The sequence below is a fragment of the Pipistrellus hanaki genome (genome assembly GCF_964339955.1).
Source record: "Pipistrellus hanaki genome assembly, chromosome: 12".
NCBI lineage: Eukaryota > Metazoa > Chordata > Mammalia > Chiroptera > Vespertilionidae > Pipistrellus > Pipistrellus hanaki.
In genome coordinates this window covers 3,913,136-3,936,598 of record NC_140514.1, presented here as the reverse complement: position 1 = coordinate 3,936,598, position 23,463 = coordinate 3,913,136, and the positions used below count along the sequence as shown (strand labels likewise).

The 23,463-nt window shown below is 43.3% G+C and overlaps 1 protein-coding gene across 6 annotated transcripts in view; it reads left to right on the top strand.

The window, feature by feature from the left end:
* Nucleotides 1–22,915, top strand: part of CYRIA (CYFIP related Rac1 interactor A) — an 81,851-nt gene extending 58,936 nt beyond the window's left edge. For all 6 annotated transcript variants that reach the window (XM_084900391.1, XM_084900396.1, XM_084900392.1 and 3 more), the window contains 9 exons: nt 10,701–10,822; nt 12,084–12,189; nt 13,236–13,372; nt 13,824–13,901; nt 14,079–14,195; nt 14,286–14,365; nt 16,107–16,233; nt 17,909–17,979; nt 19,581–22,915. In XM_084900391.1, the coding sequence (XP_084756517.1) occupies nt 10,701–10,822; nt 12,084–12,189; nt 13,236–13,372; nt 13,824–13,901; nt 14,079–14,195; nt 14,286–14,365; nt 16,107–16,233; nt 17,909–17,979; nt 19,581–19,644 (902 nt within the window). In that variant the 3' untranslated portion in view covers nt 19,645–22,915. The remainder of the gene's footprint in view (nt 1–10,700; nt 10,823–12,083; nt 12,190–13,235; nt 13,373–13,823; nt 13,902–14,078; nt 14,196–14,285; nt 14,366–16,106; nt 16,234–17,908; nt 17,980–19,580) is intronic.
* Nucleotides 22,916–23,463: the final 548 nt, after the last annotated feature.

Below are 23,463 nucleotides of genomic sequence, written 5' to 3'. Positions count from 1 at the left end.
ACAGGTGATTTATTTTCAGTCATCGCTACCTCTTCTTTATTCATTATTTCGTAATGCAACACTATTTCAGGATTTTGAGACACACACTTTTATCTGAAAGGTTATGTTTCTTTTATCAAAAACTTTAAATATTTTTCCAAGATAAAATAGCTTATGAATCATGACTAAATAAACGCAGAAATTCTTTCTTATCTTGTTTATTTTCTTGGTTGAAAATATTTACAAGTGAGTGACACCTCATGTTTAATTGACTTAGCTCATGTTTCCAGCTTTCCTCCTGTGACCCCGCCCCCTTCTTTTTGAATTAAAGTTCTATCATAGTGGGCACATTCACTTGGAAATGTCATTTTTGCCAGTATTCATCATCTGTTGTAGACTTTAAACTTTAATTTTTCAAGTATTTTATCTACATTAAAAATCAGTAGGAACTTCCTTACATGTGGAGTAAACTTCCTAACAGACATTTTCTAGACAAATGCTAGAAGACCCTTTCAAGGTACAGTACACCAAAGAGGGAAGGCTCTCTAGGAATATCTTCTCAGAATCCCTTCTGGGCCTAAAATAAATACTTAAAAATCAGGAAAATTGATCCCAAAGCTCATGTGTTCTGAAAAAAAATATTGAGGTTACATTCAGTGAAAGACACCTCACCTCTAATTTAATTCATTTTGCCGCTGCTGTTGTTCTTGTTTGGCTGGGTTTGACTAGGTTTGACTCTGGCTTGATTAGGTTGGATTTGGCTGTGTTTGCTTAGGTTTGGCTGTGTTTGACTGTACTTGGTTGGGTTTGGCTGGTTTTGGCTGTGTTTGGTTTGGTGTGGCTGTGTTTGGCTGGTTTTGGCTGTGTTTGGTTTGGTCTGGCTGTGTTTGGCTAGATTTGGTTTGGTTTGGTTGGGTTTGGCTATGTTTGGCTGGGGTTAGTAAGGAGTGCATCTCCAGAGAGAATAGCTGATATCAGTAAAGAGCAGACAAGATCTGAGCAAAAGGGAACTTAAGGTAAGTTTATGCCTAAAGTGGGGACATGATCAGTTAGAGGATCCAGGAAAGAGGCCACATTGTAGAGGAAGGAAGATATCATGCTGCATTGATATTCTTGATGGCAGAATGTGGGTCTCACTCAGTTCTGTGACCCAGACCTTAGCTCCTGTTGAGCATGAAGCATTGATCACCGAGTGAGACCTGATGACAAATGCTGGCCATATGAAGGAATGGGACAGAACAGGCTAGATCCAGGAGGGCCCAGATGTTCAAGAAGAAGGCAGTGTAAATGGATTCAAATGCTGCAGAGTGTTCATGAAGGATAGGCTTGAAAAGGGGGTGATGAGTTAGGTCATGAGCTGCCCTCCTCCTGGTAGTCACTGGGAGGGCAGATTTAAGATTTGTTACTTTGCATACAGAGGCTGGCTTGCAAAGAGTTAAGTAGGAACCAGCGGAGGGAGGAAGGCTGAACAGCATGTAGCAACAGCTTAAATGAATTTGGCACCTCTGCTTTGAGTGTTGAATATTCTTTTTGAAGTCATTGATGGAATATAATTGAACCAGGTCAAATAGATATAATTAAGCTGAGTCAAAATATAACACAAAATTAGACACATCTGTCCTTAGGTTTCCAGTTGTGTAGACCTGACTCAAATTCTTGTTTGACCTTTGCAATGAATTCTACTCCTTATGCTCACATTTCTGCACAACCACTTAATATCTCTTTCATTGTTGCTTTTTTTTTCACCCCACTACTTTTTTTTTTCCTTTTTCTCTATTTCCTTACCATGTCTACATTTCCTCTTTGAAGGCTGGGAGACAGAAGGGGAATAAAATGCAACCTAACCTTTCATGAGTAATTTTTTTTTTGGGGGGACAGCGTATGGAAAGATGTGTGCCTGAAGGTCTGCTGATAACTTTAATCGAATTCACCCATTATGGCACCCAAAGTGGGCAGTGGACATTAGCCTTCCCGTGAAATAGTTCCAGTGAGTGCCAGACTGAAATGACCATTGGACACATCAAGCAAACCTTATTTTTCTATAGTTGTCTGTTCCTCACCCCCAAATTCTGATTCAATGATTTAGTCCTAAGAATCTGCTTTTGCCCACATTCCCTAGGTGTTTTTGAAGGTCAGCCAGTCTGGGCACCATATTTAACTAATGGATCCAAGTGAGGCACTAGCCCAGCCTAGTGTGTGGGACCAGAGTGCTAACAAAGCAAACTCTTGATTTCCAAGATTCAGAGCTGTGGTCTCCAGAATTGATCACAGAAGGCTCCTTATAGCTCCCTCTCCTATTTTTCCTTGTCCAGCAGGAAGTTAGAGATGGCTGCAAGGCAGAGCTACAACTCTGGAGTCATACTCTGCCTCAGTCCTTTACACAGGGTCCATCTACCTTGAAGCAGAAAGTCTCCAAGACAGATAGAAGTTCAAGTAGATTAAAATCTACATTGTTATCACAGGTATCAGTAGTTCATTCCCCTTATTTAAACCTGCTATGAACATTCTTATAGAATCTTGGTGGGCATTATTTATTTTGGATAAGTACCTAGTAGGGGGTTGCTGGTCAATTATATGCGACTTTGCAAGAAACTATCAAATAGTTTTCCAAACGTGATGTGCTATTTTCCATTCCTACTAACAAGACAGGGAGCTTAGCTGTTCTAAATGGTTTACAACATTTAGTCTTGTCAATCTTCACTTTTTAGTATTCTAGTATTTATGGGGTCGGTATCTCATTGTGGCTTTAGTTTGCATTTACATGGTAACTGATAATGCTGAACACTTTTCCACGTGCTTATTGATTATTTGATTGTCATTTTTAGGAATGTTGTCTACTCATGTCTTTTACCATTTTTAACTGGGTTATTTTTCTTTATACTGCTAAGATTCTTCTAGCTCAGATAGATTGCTTTAAACCCCTTATTGGAAATTAGTTCATTGTACTTTCCCAAATAAATTTTACAATTAGCTTCAATTTCCACAAACAAAAAAAAAATCTTGTTTGGATATTGATTATCTTCAATCTATAGCGTGGTTTGCTGAGACTGGCATCTAAACAATATTGATTCTTCCTATTTATGAATATTGTATATCTTTCCATTTATTCAGATATTCTTATAAGTTCATTTATAGTTTTAGAGATCCTGTATACTTTTTGTTGAATATATCCTGAGCAATTCCTAATTTGACCATAACAGCTTTTTTATTTGTGTTTGTATGGTATGTGTGTCTCTATCCTATCTAGGTATTAATCTACATACTGTATTCTTGCAAACAACATATAGTTCACCCTTGCTTTTCATCCAAGCTGATACTATCTACCTTGTAATTGGAGTGCTTAATCTATTTACATTTAATTATCATATGTGCATTTAATTAATGTTGGTATTTGAATCTGTCTTGGTGTTGACTTCCCTTTGTTACATTTGCTCTTTGTTTCTCTCTTAATGTTTTTCTGCTTTTTGATTACATGAAATAATTTTTGGTAGTCTCATCTGTCTTTTCTGTCGAGTTTTTATTTATGCCTCTTAGTGCTTATGTTAGATATAATAATATACATCTTTAATTTATGGAGATCTACCCTCAAAGTATATTCTTTACCTCATGAAGCATTTATGAACCTTATCACAGTATACTTCCAATCACCACCTTGCCCCTCTTTCTGTGAGTGTTAGATGTTTTGCTTCTACCTGTGACATAAACTTCTCATTGCAATTTTTAAATTTTAAACTCTCAGTAACCTTTTCTGTGTGTGTGTGTGTGTGTGTGTGTGTGTGTGTGTGTGTGTGGTTTTAATAGATAATTTATGTTCACTTGTTCTGGTGTTCTCCATTCCTTCTTGCTTAACTAAGTCTCTTTGGTGTTATTTCCTTGCAGCCTAAACAACTTTCCTGTGGAGAGGATTTGGATGGCATCTTAAGCTTCTATCATTCTGTGTCTTATCTACTCTCCAGCATAGGGCTGGGCATGAAGCCTAGGCTTAGGAACTTGGATTTTCTTATTGATGCTAAATCAGTCACTATATTCAGAGCATCTCCTGCATGATAGCACCAAGTGGGAATAACAGGGATGGGAGATGGGCAGGGAGGCACAGAGGGGAGGCATAGCAGACATAAATATAGGGACATTAGAAGAATATATATGCTTCAGAGAGTGTATAATTTTATTGGGGAGGTAAGATTCAAGGACACTGAAGAGACAATAGGACAGGTAATAGAGAAATCTGTACTAGGACAGAGAGCCAAATAAATAATAAATAAATAAAGGTTCTAGGCCATGCTGAAGATAGTGGCGGATAAATGATTTTCTTTTAAGACAAACCAAACCTTATGAGACTAATAGGAACGCTGAGGACAAACATGGCGGGGTGAGGTTGTTAAGAAAGAAATTCTAAAGCCCCCACACCATTTACTATCAGAAAGACTGACTATTTTGACCTGTTAGGACTCTAGTCTCCCACTCTTTAAAGCAAAGAGGGTGTCAGATTAGCGGACCATCTGGGATATTTTGGTTGACACAGATTTCTTCTTGCCACTACTGACCTCTTCTTTTATCTGCCCCTCTCTGGTACCCTCACATCTGCTAAGGTTGTTCAGAGGACACCAGATAATCTTGGAGAGAAAGGAGGAACATAAGATGTATTTTGGTCACTTTGCAAATGAGGAAACAGACAGACAATGAAACTCCAATAACACAAAACAGACTTGGGAAGCGAATTATGAATTTCAACAGATGGGTTCATTCACAAGGATTCCTTAAATTTCTAGTACTTTTGCTTTTTAAGTGCCTTTCATCCATACCCATGTCTTCATTATAACTCCTACAGGGCCATATGGGTAGGAGATGGTGGTAAGGGCCTTTTTAAGGGGGCTCTTGTTTGCTTCTTTCTCTACCAAGAATTAATCTGAGGCCTAGAGACATTAATCATTTTGTCCTTGGGTCTAGCCAACCTGGCAATGGGACCTGGGTCTCCAAAAACTCCATTCCTGGAGGTTCCCCTTTCCCCCATGACATCACAGGGATCCCGTTGCATGTGAGCGAAATAAACAAACCTTCAAGCACCTCCAGTCTCACCGCTCTTCACAATCCCTCCTTGGTTGTTCCACGGGAAAGGGCTCTGGGCTCTGGTGAGGGATGACTAATGTTCCTACACAAATAAACGTGTCACCCCCCCCCCCCCCAGTCACACTTACATTTTCCAGCGGACCTGTGCAATTTTGTGTTGTTTCCGTAAGCAGTTAGAGTAGTATGGTGCTATAAATCATTGCCATTTTACATCCCTGAATGTTAATAATAGGTAATTATTTATGTTTCTTAGTTTACCCCGAAAGGGAGGAGGGAGGAGAATGTGGGAAGAAAAGCTATAGATTTCATCTGCAGTTTGGGCAAATCCTTTTTTTTGTACCTTTCTTGGTGTTTATAAAACAGCTGGTGGCCTGAAGAGATAGTGATAGATCCTGTTGATGAAATGCCAGGGATTCCTCCAAAGCCAAAGACATCTCCAAGTCAATTGTATCTTCCCCTCGTGTTATCTTTGGTTGACTTGTTTGATTCTCTGTCAGCTTTTCTCTACAGTCCCACACGGGCTGTCAGGAGAAGGTATGTGTGTGTGCCCCTGATGCTTGTGAAGACAGAGGGACCCTGGGCTGATTTACAAAGATAAGAACCCTTTGAAGTGACAGCCTGCTCTGGGTTGAGCCCTGCCATCCCTCCCCGGGGCTTGTTCACCTAAGACGTTCATTCCTGACAAACAAAACACACAGCCACCTTCCTCTCCATCCCCACAGAGGAATGCCAAGCATCCCGCTTTCAGTAAATACCTCCACGGGGGAAACCTCCAACTGACCCCATGACACCCAAATGCTGACAGCTACTATCCGCCCTCACTAGCACATGGCGCCAAAAAATGATAAATAGATCCCCTGCAAACAAAACGAGTACCTGTTTACCTCTCTCGATTGATGAGGGAGTTTTCCCCATTAAAAATTCAAGGCGCTCGGCATTCGGTGAGTTCCTGACGATGAATGTATATATTCAAGGTCACAGAGCACATGATACATGGTCACACTTTCCGCAATGGCAAGTACGGGACATGGGGTTTAAATCATCGCCTGGGGAATGGCCTGGAAGGGCTGGTTCCGGGGCGCCTCGAGGTATTGGTTTCTGAAATTGCCTGTGTAAATCACAGCCATGTGTGACGGCGTCATTGGTCCGCAGGCGCAGCCCAGCTTCGTGGAACCATTCTCTTCGATTTCGGTGAAATCATTGGTGATGATTAGAAGTGTAGAATGTGATTCTTAGAAGAAACATCATGAAAGAATTCACTGGCTGCAGCAGGAAAAAAAAAAAAAAAATCCATTTCCATCCATAATGCAATTGGCAAGCATTGTGTGTATGTGTGTACCGTTGACTAAAGGTCAATCTTTGTGTTAAAATAGACAAACAAAGCCGGTAATTCGGAGTTGGTGTTGACTCAGCACATGCCTTGGGAAGTGGCTGATAGGTTAAATATAATAACCTTTCAATCACTAATTTGTCAAGGTCCTTTTCAAGAGGTCTCTCGCCTTGACATCTGCAGGCGCATAGATGTTTTTAAAATAGGGTTACCAATGTGGAGCATGCCAGAAGCATCAACCCCAAAGCCTCTCAGAGAATTGTTCTACAAAGCAAAACGATACGAGTCTTAAGATTGGGAGAGTAAACATAAGTGCAGTTTTTCACCCAACAAATATCTGATTAATATGTTAACTACACTGAGGAGACATTGAAGCCATAAATAAGTGGTGGATTATTTAAAAACACACATCTTCATGCAAGTGTGAATAGCTAATTTGATTGTAAGAAAATACATATATCTTAATGGTAATAGTTAGAGAGATATAATAGCCATTAGAAAAGAAGGGACAGAAGGGACCATCTAGAAGTAATAGGATTTTTTTTTCACTGCTTCCCAATACTCACATTCTCTGCCATCCGGTCAATTTCCTCATTTATTCATTGATTCTAGGCATGTTTATTGAGAAGCCCCAGTCAGTAGGGCATATGGGGGCACTGAGGATAAGAATACCAACTTCATCTCCAAAGATTGCAGAATTCAAAGACAATTGAAAATCATCATGAAACATAGTGTGAGAAATATATTTAAACTAGAGGCCTGGTACACGAAATTCATGCCCTCGAGGTAGTGGGAGAAGGGGTCGGGGCAGGAGGTCCCTCAGCCTGGCCTGCACCCTCTCTCAGTCCCGGAGCCCTTGGGGGATGCCCAACTGCCGTGGAGGCAAGAGAGGCTCCTGCCACTGCTACTGTGCTCACCAGCCATGAGCCTTGCTTCTGGCTGAGCGGTGCTCCCCGTGTGAGAACGCACTGACCACCAGGGGGCAGCTCCTGCATTGAGCATCTGCCCCCTGGTAGTGAGTGCATGTCCTCCTAGAGCACATGTGTCAAACACAAGGCCCGCGGGCCAAATCCAGCCCGCCAGGCCTTGCAATGTGGCCCGCACCGCGCTGTCATCACTGCACTCCGCTGTCAGTTTATGACATTGTCAGTTTATGACTGTTCAGTAAACCATTCGGCCCGAGATTTAGGCTGGATTTTAGATTTTGGCCCCTTCTCTGATTGAGTTCGACACCCTTATACTACCAGTCATTCCACTGTTTGGTCAATTTGCATATTACCCTTTTATTATATGGGATCATTCAGTCAACTGTTCATTCAGCAAATTTTTCGGCAGCACCTACTATGTGCCAGGCCCTGGAGGTATGATATTAAGTGAAACAAGGCCAGATTCCTACAGTCTAATGGATCAGATTCTCATGGAGTCCCGACTGATCATTTAGCTGGAGGATAAAGATAGGATAAGTGATGGATTTCCACAGGGACATGGGCCGCTGCCAAATGTCACTGAGGGTTGCACAGTCCTTTTCCCATTGGGAAGAAGGAACAGGCAGGCAGATGGGAGTGTCCCCTAGGGAGCAGTCTTCTCCTTGAAAACCTACGTCCCTTGGGACCTGGGTCTCCTGAGACTCTTCCACACCCAGAGGACAGGGACCATGCTGCTGGCATCAAGGACCTAATTAGCAACTGGAAGAAGAGGTGACTCAGTTCCATCACGGGGGAAGGAGGAAAAATTCAGGCATGCAATGATAACACCAACAAATTGTGGAAGAAAAGGAGCCAACTCATTTCTAAGCGGGGATGAAAGAAGGAACGGCAGATTGGATTTCTCCCATCCCACTAACCGGGGCCACAGGAAACATTTCAAACAAGACGCTCGGATACCTGCCAGGAGAAACATTCTCCCAGAGGCGGAGGCTAGGGACAAGGGTCCCCTTTCCCAGGTCACTCCAGTTCCCAGGGGTGAGTGACCTTGTAGTGGAAGGTTCTTGGCACAGCCCTCCACTGCTCCGCCGCTAGGAGAGGTGACCACCCCGTGCTGCTTGTGCAGCTCTGCGTGGTCACATGACTGTCGGGGTTGATTTGTATCAGAAAGGGTCACTCCTTTAGGCCCCACGATGAGAAACCATCTTTCGGGGGAGTACGTAAGGCCTCTATTTTTAAAAACTGACTTCGAAATCTTTTCCTTTTCGTGGTTCAGTAATTGTCAAAGGGATGGGTTTGGGGGTTTGGTTTGCCCAGCGCCCCTCTTCCAGCCCGCTCAGCTTCCCTTCTGTTTTGTTTAAAGCTTATCCAGCGGTGGCTTGCAGGGACAGAGCCCTGACAGCCAAGATTAGGAGGCTTGGACTCCTGGTTTCCAAGTGCCTTCTCAGTTTACACCTACTTTATAATTATATGCAAACACACTGACCCCTCGGAATCTTGGCCACAGGCTGGATTTTTCTTTTCCTCCTCTTCAAAGATACATCTCCTTGAGAAAATGGTCTTTGTTCAGCTTATGATTTTTTTTTTTGATACATTCATCTGAAGGGGATAGGAGTGGCGTGTTTGATTTTTATTTGTTTTCTAGGATCTTTGCTTTGCATTTTCGTCCCGTGTTCTGACTTTCTTCTTACCCTGGAATTGCATTCCACTTACATACTTCCTTCCGTTTGGGGCTTGCTAGCTTGTGGGTGTTTAGGTTTCTGTTTTGAGACACCCTTATGGCTTTGAGAAAAGTTTGGAAGAGCAGGAAAAGACAAACTATAAATGTGTTAATATTGCGGATAACATGGTACCTGGTAAAACTTACCACGGGCTTGTGGGAAAGCAGTCGCAAAAGGTAAAGGAGCAACACATTTCTTTCCCCTTCTGTTTCCCAGCCCGGATCCTGTGCTCCATATAACCCAGCAGCCTCTTTCCTCCCCAGCAGCCCGCCTGTCCCCCGCTCCCCATGGTACACTCCCCTCACCTCCTTCTTCTGCCCTGGTCTCATCCTTTACCTGAGGGGCCTTTCACCCTCCCGGCCCGCACTGTCTTCCTCTTCTCTGAACCCTCCTGTGCATGTACGTGAGTCCTTCCTCATCCCCTGGTTGAAAAATCCATCTCATTCCTAGAAGTATAGTTTGCCACGTTTCTGGAAAATCTCTAGGGTTTTGGTTTTGTTCTCTAAAGAGAATTACACCCTTCATTTCCCGAGTAACTCTACCAATTTCTTGGGTCTGAGCAGGGCCTCGTAAGAACATGGTCTTAAAAAAATCCCCTGGGCAACACTGCTCAAGGGTCTCGCCTTGGGTGAGTGCAGGTCCAGCATATCTGGCCTAACCCCTGCTCCCATTCTCAGCCTCTCCGAAGGCCTGGGCAGCATGGTGAGGACCTCGCTTAGATTTCACCTGTCTCGTGGATTCTGTTTTATGCCCCGAACACTGTGAATGATTACAGTTCACAGGGGAGTGTTAGACCAGACATAATTCTGTCCGGCCCTTTCATGGACGGGTCTTCTGGAAGGATGCAATACCTTGGGACTTAGATTTCTGGAAACAGAGCTTTGGGAAATGACATCTGTCTTCTTCCTTCCTTAGCAGTGCCTGTGCTTTGGATGGAGATGAATGTTCTCGCAAGCCCAGGCAAATACTCCATCTGATAGGCATTGTGTGATAAGCAAAGCCAGCCCTTACCAACTCGGCGCTCACCCTGCAGCAGTAGCCTGCAGTACTACTCCTGGGACAAGCGCCTACAGTGGCTACAGGGACGCAATCGAGGGGAAATTCACTGAGAGCTAAGGGGCTACTTCCAGGGCTGTTAGAATATGCTCTTCACTTATGTAAGGTCGAATGTGCCACTTATTTGTGTGCTTTGGAAAGATACCTCTCTCTTAGTTCTAAAGGAAAATTATCTAACCTTTTAATCTTGTTTTTATGTGGAAATAGGAAGGGAATGGTTTTTTCTCATCTATACTCAGACTCACCCATTTTTAATCATAATGGAAAATATTCAATAGCTTTTCCTGTTAAAAGTGGTCTCAAAAGGGGGGTGTTTATACCTTCCGGCACCTGGTGCACCGCTTGACACATAGTAGGTGTGCAGAGTGTGTTCCATGAGTCAAGGAGAACCCGTAATGATTCCCACATGCGTGGTCTCCTGTGTGCAGAAAGATGAATGAGTGTTTTTGCACCGAGTAATAGGCAGGAGTTAACGGTCCCGTCCCCGTGGCTTATTATACTAAAGAGGAAATACCAAGCCAGGAATAAAAGAAGATTGTCTAACAAGTCAGACTGCGTGCTGACCTCTCCCCCAGCTGTTTGTAAACGCAAGCCCCCTGTGTCTGTTTGTGTCCTTCTGCTCAGACGCCCAGCCCACGGAAGGCGAGCGGGAGATATGGAACCAGATCAGCGCAGTCCTCCAGGATTCCGAGAGCATCCTCGCAGACCTGCAGGCGTACAAGGGCGCGGGCCCAGAGATCCGAGACGTATGCCAATGACAATACCCAGCTGCCAACACCCTTGCGGGAGAAGGGAAGCCCACACACGCGCGCACACACACAGCAGGATTAAGTAATAGGCCAAGTGGTTCCTAGTGTAGTGGGAAGAACAAGGACGGTAATGTGTCCTGTCAAAAAAAAGCGTATGAATAAGCCCTTGTATTGGAGGACATTAATCTGAGCACACACTGCTGTAGGCCCTGTCAAATGTTAGCCATTCTCTTCCCAGACACACATGTGAGATTGCAAGACTCACACGCACACAATGACCTGCCAGCCTGTTACTTCATTTGAGGGAAACGTGCATAGAAAGTCTGTGAACAGCAGTTGAAATATGAGTCATGAGACCTGGGTTTCTATGAACTTCCCAACATTTTATAATAATTTGGGCAGGTTCCACCGGCACCACGAACAACAGTCATGAACTGTCTCACTTTAGGTAGCTTGCAGGTCTGTTGTTTTGAACTGACTTAGGAGATTTAAAAATAAATAAATATGTGAAAAACAAGACAGCCACCAAAACGAAAAAAGGAAATTGTCTTTGTGGCTTTTGAGACTTCCAAATGCCTAAAACGCAGGAAATTTCTCACCCTTCTTATTTGAAAGAATTAGTTTTGTGGCAGTACCCACACATACACACATTCATGTGCACACACATATGTACACACAGACATACACACCCCTACTGCCGCTGCCAAAATCGTTCTGGAAAATAAACACCACTAACGTCACAATCCTCCAGCTGCTGAAGCCCAGACAAAACAGCATTTCTAAGAAAGTAACAGCCTGTTAAAAAGTTGTTTTTCTACTTAGGAGGTCACCATGAATGCAGGTAATTTAGGTAACATCACAGACCTGCAGGAATGCATTACTGAGAAAGGGAAAGATCTACAGAATTTTCATTTCACAATGAGCACCAGCTCTGCTTAGAAGAATAAATGGTGATGGAGGAGGGTAGCATTGCTTCCTGTTAGATGTGCATTGTTTACATTTAAGATGAGAGAAACTAGTCAGTTGACCCAGGATCTAACTGCAGAGTTATTTGCACTCTGTCCAAGTGCTAACACCTCCATTCTAACTGAGCATCCTGGAGGACAGTCTGATGAACTGATGTCCACTTAAGAAGTGCACATTAGTGAAGTCCAGCGACCATTGTGTTTTTGAAAATGTAAATCCTCTCTGAATGTTAAGTCATTTTGATGTGGAGCTGATTTTCTTTCTAAACAACTCTGTGATTTTTTTTTTATAGGCCATTCAAAATCCCAATGACATCCAGCTTCAAGAAAGAGCATGGAATGCAGTGTGTCCTCTGGTGGTGAGGCTAAAGAGATTTTATGAGTTTTCCATAAGGCTAGGTGAGTTCGTGTTTCTAGTTTCACGTCCCACGTGTTGGTGAAAGTCACTGGAAGAGCTCAGTGTCTGAGTGTGTGTGTGTGTGTGTGTGTGTGTGTGTGTGTGTGTGTATTAGAGGCCGGGTGCATGAATTGGTGCATGGGTGGGTTCTGGCCAGCCTGGCCAGAGGGAAGGGACATGGGCGGTTGACTGGCCTGCCTGCTGGTTAAACTTCTGGTTGAGGGGACAATTTATATACTAGCCTTTTATTATATAGAATATACACTGAGTGGCCAGATCATGTTTTCAGAAATCATGATAATCTGGCCACTCAGTGTGCCTGCTTTTAAATAAAACTTTATTTATATTTTTTATAAGATTTTTAAATAAAAGGGCCAGATTTGACCTGGGGACCATAGTTTCCCAATCCCTAATATAAAAGGTTGATTAAATGACTCAGTGCTATTAAAAATACATTGACGTGAAAACTGGAGGGAACATTGAAAAACAGACGAGTGGGAGTAACGTGATGGTTTCAAGGGCAATAATGGAGGTAGATATGGCAATGGGCTAGTAGAAGAAATATTGCTGTGAATAGATGAGACTGTAGATGCAGAGAAGAGCGGGAATGGAACCCAAGATCTCTCCCTGCAAAGCAGGTTATCTGACCCATGTGTTCTGGGCTATGGTGTCTCACCCTGGATCTTGAATGGCTGTCTCATGCACATGATCCAAAAACATGTGTTTATGGTTTCCCAACACTGTTGACAGTTGGCACTACTGAAGAGGGGAAGGTGCAGCTGAGCTTGGAGAGACATTTACATAACCGTGTGGCTGTGGCGTGGGGTTGGGAGAGGATTTCTGCAGTGGGGGTAGCCTGCTCAGCATGAAGGCTCCTTCTTTTCCTGGTCCACAACATCATATTACCCACAGGGACATGGAAGCACAAGGAGCAGAAAGACCTACCCCGGCAGGTTATCTCTGAGAATGTCAACGGGGGCTGCACATGGTGCTTTTGAAGGATCTCTACAGGCCGTCTCAAATATGTATTTATCCCTTTGACTTTCAGAAAAAGCTCTTCAAAGTTTATTAGAATCTCTGACCTGTCCACCCTACACGCCAACCCAGCACCTGGAGCGAGAGCAGGCGCTGGCAAAGGAATTTGCGGAAATCCTGCATTTTACCCTTCGATTTGATGAGCTGAAGGTTAGGCCACATATGTTTGATGACTTACTAAGCTTGTACTGACTTCCTCCTGTACACAGACCCTCTGCAGTGCTGTGAGGTGGGGAAGAGAGAGACGTGAGTGAGATACTGTAGCTCCTTCTTTAGGGAGACGTAAAATGTGGCGAGAATTTGCACTCATTGTGGTAAAGTGACTTAAGATGGTGGTTTTTGTGTGACAATTCAAATTCTGTTAATGCAATAAGAGACATTTTCGAGTGTCTGCTCCTCATTGGGAGCAAATACACTTCCCTGTGAAAACGGGGCATATTTTTAAATCATGAAGCTCGGAGTGCTTATTTTTAACCAGAAGTTGCATGGACTCATGTAGCAAAGAGAAGTCTTGGTGTGTTTGCAGTTCTAGTGCGGGGCTCCCCATGTGAATTCCCCACCTGATGCTGAGAGATCCCTTCTCCCCTCTTCTGACTCTCAGATGAGGAACCCGGCTATTCAGAATGACTTCAGCTACTACAGGAGGACAATAAGCCGCAACCGCATCAACAACATGCACGTGAGTGCCTGGGTCCCGTGGGCCTAGACACCCACACTCCAAGTCTCTTTTGGTGTCTGCATCGGGCCGGTCTCAGGGAGAAGATAGTCTTATCTATAATCCAATTTCCAGGGGATGTTGTTTGGAGATTTTGACCCTCTCTTTATCAGTTGCATCTTCTCTTCTTGTTTTTATCAGCTAGACATTGAGAATGAAGTCAATAACGAGATGGCCAATCGAATGTCCCTCTTCTACGCGGAAGCCACGCCCATGCTGAAAACCCTTAGCAATGCCACAATGCACTTTGTCTCCGAAGTAAGTGGACTTGAGCAACAAGGTGCTTTTTCCTTAATTGCGGGCAAAGGCTGCCGGCAGGGCTAACATCCATTTGTGTCTCCCATGTAGAACAAAACCCTGCCGATAGAGAACACCACAGACTGCCTCAGCACCATGACGAGTGTCTGTAAAGTCATGCTGGAAACACCGTAAGTGACATCGGAGCTGTACTTGTGGTCAAGAGCTCACCAGGCAGAGCCTGTTGGTATAATGATGCCAATGACTCCTAACCATTGGGTCGGCACGTTAGCAGTCACACATCCGTTACCTGAATTAATCTCATAAAGAACCCTCAGTGATAGGTATCGTTACCCTATGTCAGAGGTGGAGAAGCTGAGGCTGACTCTCCAAGGATTGCAAAACTTGTCAGATGACAGAGCCAAAACTCAAGTCAAAGATGCTATAGAGCCCTACCCGGTTTGGCTCAGTGGATAGATAGAGCATTGGCCTGTAGACCAAAGGGTCCTGGATTCTATTCCTGTCAAGGGCACATACCTTGGTTGCAGGCTCCTCCCCAGCTCAGGCCCTGGTCAAGGCACATACAGGAGGCAACCAATAGATGTGTTTCTCTCACATCGATGTTTCTCTGTAACTTTCCCTCTCTCTTCCACTCTCTCTAAAAGGTCAATGGAAAAATATCCTCAGGTGAGGGTTAACAAAAAAACAAAGGAAGATGATATAGAAATTGTGTAAGTATCAAATGGAGGATTGAGTGAAGTACTGGATAGTATTAGTAATATGTTGGAGAAAAGATTTGAGAGAAGATCTAGAACCAGAAGTGGTAAGACTGTTAGATCTAGAACCAGGAGAAGTGGTAAGACTGTTATGGGAGTGATAATGAAGATCTCTCTCTCTCTCTCTCTCTCTCTCTCTCTCTCTCTCTCTCTCTCTCTCTCTCTCTCTCTCTCTCCCAGCATCTCTTTGTATTTAAGCTGGTTGCTAGATTTTTTTTAAAAATGGTTGAGTTTGTTGAGGATGAGGCAGGAATGGAATGAGGAAATCCACACTCAAAAGTCAGGTTTCCACTTATGTCTGTAGCCCCCTCTGGGCCCAGAGACAAGTGCTCTGAACTGCCGGGGCCCTGGTCTCCTCATATGATACCATTCTCAGAATCCCATCTAAGTTGCTTAGTGTTTTGGATGCCCAGAGGGATAAAAAAAAATGCCTTAAAATTTTTGATGTTCTGTTCACGTGGAAAATGATATTATTTCAAATATTTTGCTTATACCAAAGTTAATAGTTATTCCAAGACAAAAACAGTAATCATCTTCATTGAAGGGCCAATTCATAAGGAAATAGATATTAAGAAAGCCTTTGCTATTGGCCAGAATTATCTGAATCATCAGAGACCCTGTCAGGGTAAGTGAACAAAATTCAGACTTCAGGAATACTCACAGCCCCAATGACTGGCACATCATTTCTTTAAGATATCCTCCACAATTTAATTCAATCTGCAGCCTGTATCTTAACAAAGGAAGTTACCCTGACTGGAGACACGATAGCCACTCTGTGGAAATGAGCTTGATTCTTTTTCTCTATAATGAAGCCATTATTCTCTATAATCTTAGACAGCCAGAGGGAACTGCTATAAAATATTCAGGATTGATGGGTGGGGCGTGATGTACGCGGTGAGCTGGCTCACTGAAGGGCAGAAGAGAAGAGAATTGACTGCCCTCTAATTTACCTTATTTTTGCACTGAATTGCTGGTGGGATAGATTCGAGGAGAATTATCATCATGGGTTTCTAGAAGAGCATATTAACCTGGTTGGTGCATGTCTGGGATTGTTCTCAGGAGAGGATCGGAGGAGTCTAAGGCAGCCAGTGTGGAGCCAGACATGAGCATGCTCGGGCCAGGAAGTAACCCCACTGCCATTTCTCCTCTCTCCCAGGGAGTACAGGAGCAGGTTTACGAGTGAAGAAACGCTGATGTTCTGCATGAGGGTCATGGTGGGGGTCATCATCCTCTACGACCATGTCCACCCCGTGGGAGCTTTCTGCAAGACGTCCAAGATCGATGTAAGAACGGCACACAATGTGCTTTCCAATAAGAGTGCATAAATGATGCCAAGGAGACCTTGCTTCTCTCTCCTCTGCCTCCCACTAAAATGACCTCTCCAAGACACAAGCCCCATCCTGGTACCTCTCCTCATAGGAAGAAGTCCAATCTTTTTTATGTGCTTCCAGCAGAGCATCCAACCTCAAAAGCATAGCAGGAATGTGGAGGAGCTGATCCGCTCAGCCAGTAGAGGAGCTGGGCAGAGAACAGTCACTTAGCTGCCAGTTTATATAAGTATATTTTTATTTTATTTTTTTAAAAAACATATGTTTTTATTGATTTCAGAGAATGAAGAGGGAGAGAAAGAGAGAAACAGCAATGATGAGAGAGTAAACAAATCTCTACATCACACAGTTTGGCCCCACCCTATACCCATGATTGGCATCTCTGATTGACCATGACATTCTTTCTCAGTAAGCCTATACATGACCCCCACATGATTCTGAACCCTGTGCTTTGGCTTCCTCCATCCAACTATCAGGGTTTATCAGGTTTTTAAGAAGAAATTTCACACTGGCTGGGTAGCTCAGTCAGTTAGAGCATTGTCTCAATACAACAGTGTTGCAGGTTCAATTCCCAGAGGGGCACATTAAAAAAATCAACCAATGAATGCATAAATAAGCAGGACAACAAATTGATGTTTCTTTCTTTCTTCCTCTCTCTCTCTAAAATCAATCCAATTAAAAAAAAAAGAAAAGAAAAAGAAAAAGAAAAACTTTCAGCATACCAGAGGTATACCCGCAGAAAGTGACCATTATAAAAGAGGTCATGAGTGTACCCAAATCTGATATAGTACATGAACATTTGACTTTAAAATGAGTGACCGTATTCTTTGCAGCAATATTCTTTCTTTGTAAATAAATAAATAAATTACAGGGTGTGCATAATATTATTGTGATCTATATAAATTTCCTTTTCATGATCTCCCCAAATTTTAAATAAATTATATTCCAAAGGCACAAAAAGCTAAGAAACTTATCTCAGTTCATGAAGATATTAAACAAGTAAGCATGGATGAAACCCAGTCATTCTGCCTCCACGTGGTTCACATTCCCAACCACTGGCCTTTCCCAATCCTCTCCTGTCCGGTGAGGGAGACAGTCAATGTGGGCACTGATATCCCCAAGGTTCTCTAACTGCCAGTGCACTATGGGAATGCAGGAAGGTGGCGGTGACTTCTGCCTGGTGAAGGTAATGCAGTCAGAAGAGGCTTTCAGGTGTCAGTGATCTTTCGTTGAGTCTTAAACAGCTGAAGGAGGAAAAACATTCAGGGCAGAAGGATGGGATAAAGTAGTCAGGTTTATAATCCATTCAGCCTCCACTGAGCACCCCTGGAGGAAAAGCCCTGCCCTTAGCTCTGGAGCAAAAGACAAGAAGATCAAAGGCTTAAGTCTGTGTCCCTACTCGCCAGATATGTAAAATGTCCAACCGCAGGACAGTATAACAACTGATGTGGAACCTTCTGGAAGCCCAGAGGAGCAGCTCACTGGCCTGGGGGCGAGGGAAGAAGGTCTATTGGTTATTTCTGTGAGCAGGAATAATGTGATATTATTATGGACAAATACTATAATGGACAGAAGTTATTATGGACAAAATTATGAGGATATTAACAAATGCTGTGCTTTTTCCTCCCAGATGAAAGGTTGCATAAAGGTTTTGAAGGAACAGGCCCCGGACAGTGTGGAGGGGCTGCTGAATGCCCTCAGGTGAGCCTCAGGCCTGGGGGAGCTTTGCTAGGGATGGCCAACCCTTCAGATCTTTTGCAAACGTAGATGCTGTTAGGGACTGAGGGCTAAGGCATCAGGCATGGTCCTTTGCATATTGTAATGCATTTGCTCTTCCCAACAACCTGTTAAGATCAGTACCATTTTTATCATCTCCTTTTTACAGATGGAAGAAACTGAGATTTAGGGAAGTCAAATAACTTGTCAAAAGTTGCACAACAGATGGCCAACCTAGGACCTCAGCTCAGGTCTGGATGACCCCACAGGTTGTGGCCCCAACTCCAGGCCACACTGCTTACTGGTTGTGGTTAGTAGGGGCTTGTCAGAAGAAGCAGCCTCCCTTCAGTAATATTCCACCTGCGTACTACGCTGAATGTTTTGTACTCCGCTCCCAGTCACGTCGTCTCATTTCATCATCACAATGCAGAGAAGTCAGGCCCATCAGTTATCTTCATTCAGTCAGTGAAGGAATGAGATGCCTGTGGAATGAATAAACTAGACACTGAGATTGATCCTGTTTTGATGGAGCTCCTCCATCATTGTTCATTGTTCAAAACAAACGGTTTTAGAATTACGTAAGAGCCTTCCGGATTCTGAGGGTCAACCAAGGTTTTCTCCAATGGTGCCCATTTCACAGAAGGCTGACTTTTCATCTTAGTAAAAAGACTTCAGTTATTGAAGTGTTTGAATCAAGCAAGACTTCCAGAGTAGGGCACTGTGGTAGGCTGTGGGGCTCCTGTGTGTGCTGGCATGTGTGTGCCCCCCAGGCACTGGTGAAGAGAGACAGCACAGACTTCTGAGGCAGCCAGACCTGTATCCAAATTGTTCACACATCCTTCCTGGTCATCTTTGTGATCTGGAATGGGTCATATAACCTCTCCACATCTCAGTTTTGACATCTGTAAAATGGAGGTAAATAACCTCTCTTACACAGAGTTAGTGTCGGTGAGACGAGAACTTACATGGAGAGCCTAGGACACGGCCAAGGTTTTATTATGTCTTACTTCTCCTTCCCTTCCTTTTCATAAACTATTTCTGCACCAGGTTAATGTGAGGATGCAGATTGCATCTTTTTTTGTTTGTTTGTTTGTTGTTGTTTTTTTGTTGTTGTTGTTCACTTCCACTTATGCCCCCTGGTGGTGTCAGTGAGGATAAGTGTTGCCAAGAAAGTAGAAAATTAGAAACGTTTTAGAGCTGCTATGTCGCTATGCAAATCCCTATTTTCAAATTGGTGACTTAGCAGGGGTGGCCTAGGTGGCCAAGATCCTGCACTCAGTCGTGTGAAGTCTACTTCCCTGTAAATGAGACTGCTTAACAGCCCTTCCGTATTTGTTAGAGTATTTGATCTATTAGTTTAATAACCGTAATAACACAATTCCTCTGGAAGGAAGAATCAAATATTCAATCCATAGGAGGATACTCTGGGCATTGGAATGTGGCTCTCTGTCTAAAGAACCAAGCCTCAGCTTGATTTATAAATAGCATTCGTGTCTCCCAAGGCAAAGATGGGCCGGTGAGTCATTACTGGAGCTTTCACAGCGCGCTGTTTGCACAGTGAATGCCATCCTTCTCTCTCCGTCCAGGTTCACTACAAAGCACTTGAACGATGAGTCGACTTCCAAACAGATTCGGGCGATGCTTCAGTAAAGCTCTGCTCCAAGAAGAGGATCTATGTACTGACCTCAGAAGATGTATATGTTTACATAATTTAATACAGATTGATGTTAATACTTGTGTATTTACATAACCGTTTCCTTCTTGTCACTGCAATATATGGACCTTAATTTGTATCCTGACTGACTCAACCCAGCAAAGCATAAGGTGACTCGAGAGCCTTACCTTTGATGTCTAAACCAAGACCCCCTCCTTCTAAGGCAAAGGTTGGAGATGCTGAACTTTGCCACTGGAGTCCTTTAATACACCTGTAACAATCAGAAATTGCTGATAGCTTGTGGTAGTGTTTAAATTGTAGATGTGTGATCTCTCCGGGGAGTATAGCGATAGAAACACAAGGTATTTGACTTCCTATATCAGCTCAGCTACAAGAAACACGACTGGTATCCTGGCAGAGGGAGAGAGAAATCCAGAAAAAAGAAAAAATGCACGTGGCCGTTCCAGCCCAGGTGTTTGGAATTCAGCATACCCCCTCTTCCCCCCCCCCCCCCCCCCCCCCCCCCCCCCCCCCGAGACTGCAGGCCACACGTGCAGCCTTTCTGTTCGCACGTGTTTCATTCATCAGCATTTTCCCTTTCTGTTGGCTGTGTGCCCCTTTGCAGTTCCCTTTCCGTTTGCAAGAGGAAAATCACCTGTGTTTGAATCAGTCCGCGGGAGAGAAGCCAGGATGGGTAGGTGTGCTGGCTGCTGGTGCAGGTGGGCTGTTGAAAATGGGTGTCTTGGAAGTCCGGGACATGTTGGGAGGAAGGACACCCAGACAACAGGACAAATCTTCGACCCTCTGTCACTGGCACAAGGACGTGGGGCTCTGGCTTTGAAACTGTGGGTAAGTTTGCAGACGTTGCGGTTATTTGCATAGTGCTGGGCACTCAGCCCATCCACAGAGGAGCCTTGTTCTCTGTGGACCATTCATGTGACAATAGAGTTCTGGGGCACTTCATTAATTGTCAGAAAGCTGGGAGAATTTGGAGGGGGGAATATCTACGTTTTCTGGTTACCTTGTCTTTAAAATGCAGCTTCTTCCTGGCCCATTGGTAGCTTGTTGCCTTGACGAAAGCCTGGTCAGAGTTCCCGGAGTTAGTTCTAGCCCTGTTCATTCACAGTGTGATCTTGGGAAAGTCACTTCAGCTGTGTCTCACCTTTCTCATCTCTAAAATGGACATTGAAAACCGACAATCTCCAGGAGCCCTCTATGCCTAAGGCTACCTTAGAGTCTAAGGCTACCCAGCACTAAAATGACTGACTCCCACATTCTTTATTAGTTAGTGGAACCCAATAAGCACCATCCCACCTTATCCTGATGCTTGATGGTATGACAAGGCCTAGAGCAGTGGTTCCCAACCTTTTTTTTAGCCATGCCCCACCTAAGCATCTCTCAAATCTTGATGTTCCTCTGTGACATATAATTCTTATTATTCAAAAAGTGAACTCCTATTCACATGGAAGAAGCCTAAAAGGCCATTAACTTGGTCTAAACAAGCTTCCAGAGAACATGGCATCCATGAAAGAGAAAAATAAAAGAACGAAAGGGCAGTTGAAGTACTGAGGAAGAAATTGTATGAAATTGTTAAAAAAAAAAAATGAAGTGATATGAAAAAGAGCAAATAAAGTTTCAAAACATATAATAGAGAACTGAAATGCATAAATATGTCATGGTATATATTTATATGCTGTATATGAGGCCCCTAGAACAATAAGAAATGCAAAAAAAAATCACTGTTAATAACTCATTCTCAAATTTCCCCCCTTAAAAATCAAATTGCCCCCATTTGGGGCATTGTGCCCCATGTTGGGAACCACTAGCCTAGAGTTATTTTGTCTGAAGATCAGAGCTTGGAATGAAATCCAGGAAATCTAATCTAGAATGGAAAAAAAGACAGAAGGTGAAGTCAGTCAGGACCCCACTGCCCCACTGTAGGACTAGAACCCAGATGCCTCACTCCCTGCTCCATGCTCTTTCTTTTCACCATGTGGCCTATCTATACCTACTATGGGATGAGACTGGATACTTTAAAATAAATCATCAAGTGGATGATCCTTCCAGAAGCTGGGTCTGGGTACCTTAGAGCTTGGCGCCATTCACAATGTCCCAAAAAATGAGCTGTCACACCATTGCTTCCCAGATTTTGGTGGCCAGCTGGCATTCCTTTGAGTCCTCCAAGCAAAGGGGAGATCTACATGTGTTTTGTTTTATTTTGATCAAAGAAATCCAGCTGTGGCAAAACAGGTTCCGTGATCTGTATCTAAATGTCAGTCAACAGAGAGAGGAAAGACCCTTTTCCTTAAAGCTTTTCAAGCTGAACCAGCCATGCGTGGATGGCTCTTCTCCCACCAGAACAGAATCGCGCTAGTTGGCCTTGAGTAACTTTTCAAGCCTAGGGGTTCTAATGTCCCAGAGGAAGCCAGAAAATGGGGTAACGACGGGTGAACAACATATTCATTAAATATTCAGCTTAGGAAAAGTTCTTCTATTTGGTAGCCACATGGTATCCTTGGGCGACAACTGTCAAGATTGTACATATAGAGGCATTGACTGCTTGTCATCACTGGGTCTGTTTCCTCCTTTGTTAGGGAAAGGCGATTCAGTCTTGGAAAGAGGAGTGGACTTGCAGAGCAAATAGTTGAGCACGGGTATCATTTTTTAATTAGACTTTCTATCAAAAGGGACCAAAAATATGGGAGGGGCTGCTGGCCTGCCCCAGTTTAGCCAGGTTGTCTTGTCTCAAAGCCAAAATTCATTCGCCAGGATGTGGGTTCTCCAAAGCCCAGGGTCTGAAAGGTTGCCTCTGAGTGTCAGGAGGGCAGGTTAACTGAATGTCTGTGATCACGGGCAGGTGGTGGACCTCGGGCCCACTCCAGAGCTATTGTGGGAGACAAATTCTTTTAACAGTCTGTCCTCCGGGCATCAGGAGTCCTGGACCAATCATGGTTTCTATGCTGCATGCACATGCTCCAAGACCTATGGGTGGTTTAGGGAAAGTGCTAGCAACAGTCTCCATGTCAATGTTAACTATATTTCATATCTGTTGTCTCATAGTTTTCAAATAAACAGTGTTTTCTGTTACTCCCATATTTATTTGGGGGGCAAGCAACAAAATGAAAATTGCATTTCTCAGAACCACTGCTATTTTGGCATCATAACTTTGTTCTCAGAAACCTTTCATGTACCACAAGGAATTAGTAGTTAAAAAAAAAACAAAAACGCAAAACAAGTGGCAATAAATGTTTGAATTGTGGTGACCCATTCAGACTGGCATATTAATTAACAACCAGAAAGAAAGTCTTGGATACTATCTTTTAACTACCAATTAATATCATGGTTCATCAAAGTTCACTCCTAGTTATTACCATTATACCAACATATTACTGGTAAATTGAAGTTTTTGATACATCATCACATTGAAGTAAAAATAATTTCATGTTTCCTCAAAAGAAAAATAAAACTTACTCAATTTGGGAATCCAAGTGTCCAGTAGAATTCAGAGGCTTCTCATTCAATTGTGTATCCCAGATGGCTGTGCGTTCTCTAGATATTCATAATAAATGTTGAAATTTTATTATAAAGAAACCCTCCAAAGTTCAATTTCCCCACTACATCCATGAAAGCTGGTGCATACACAACGCTGCTTTAAAGTTTTCATATCTTGTTTGCTATCATTGTGATTTTTTTGCCTGCTTTGCCTCTTTTTGTACAGAAGTTTTGGGTATGAAATGAAAATTAAAATTTGGTACATATATTTAAAAGAACACCTCTATTTTATATGATGTTCAAGGTGGAGTGGGTGATAAGCA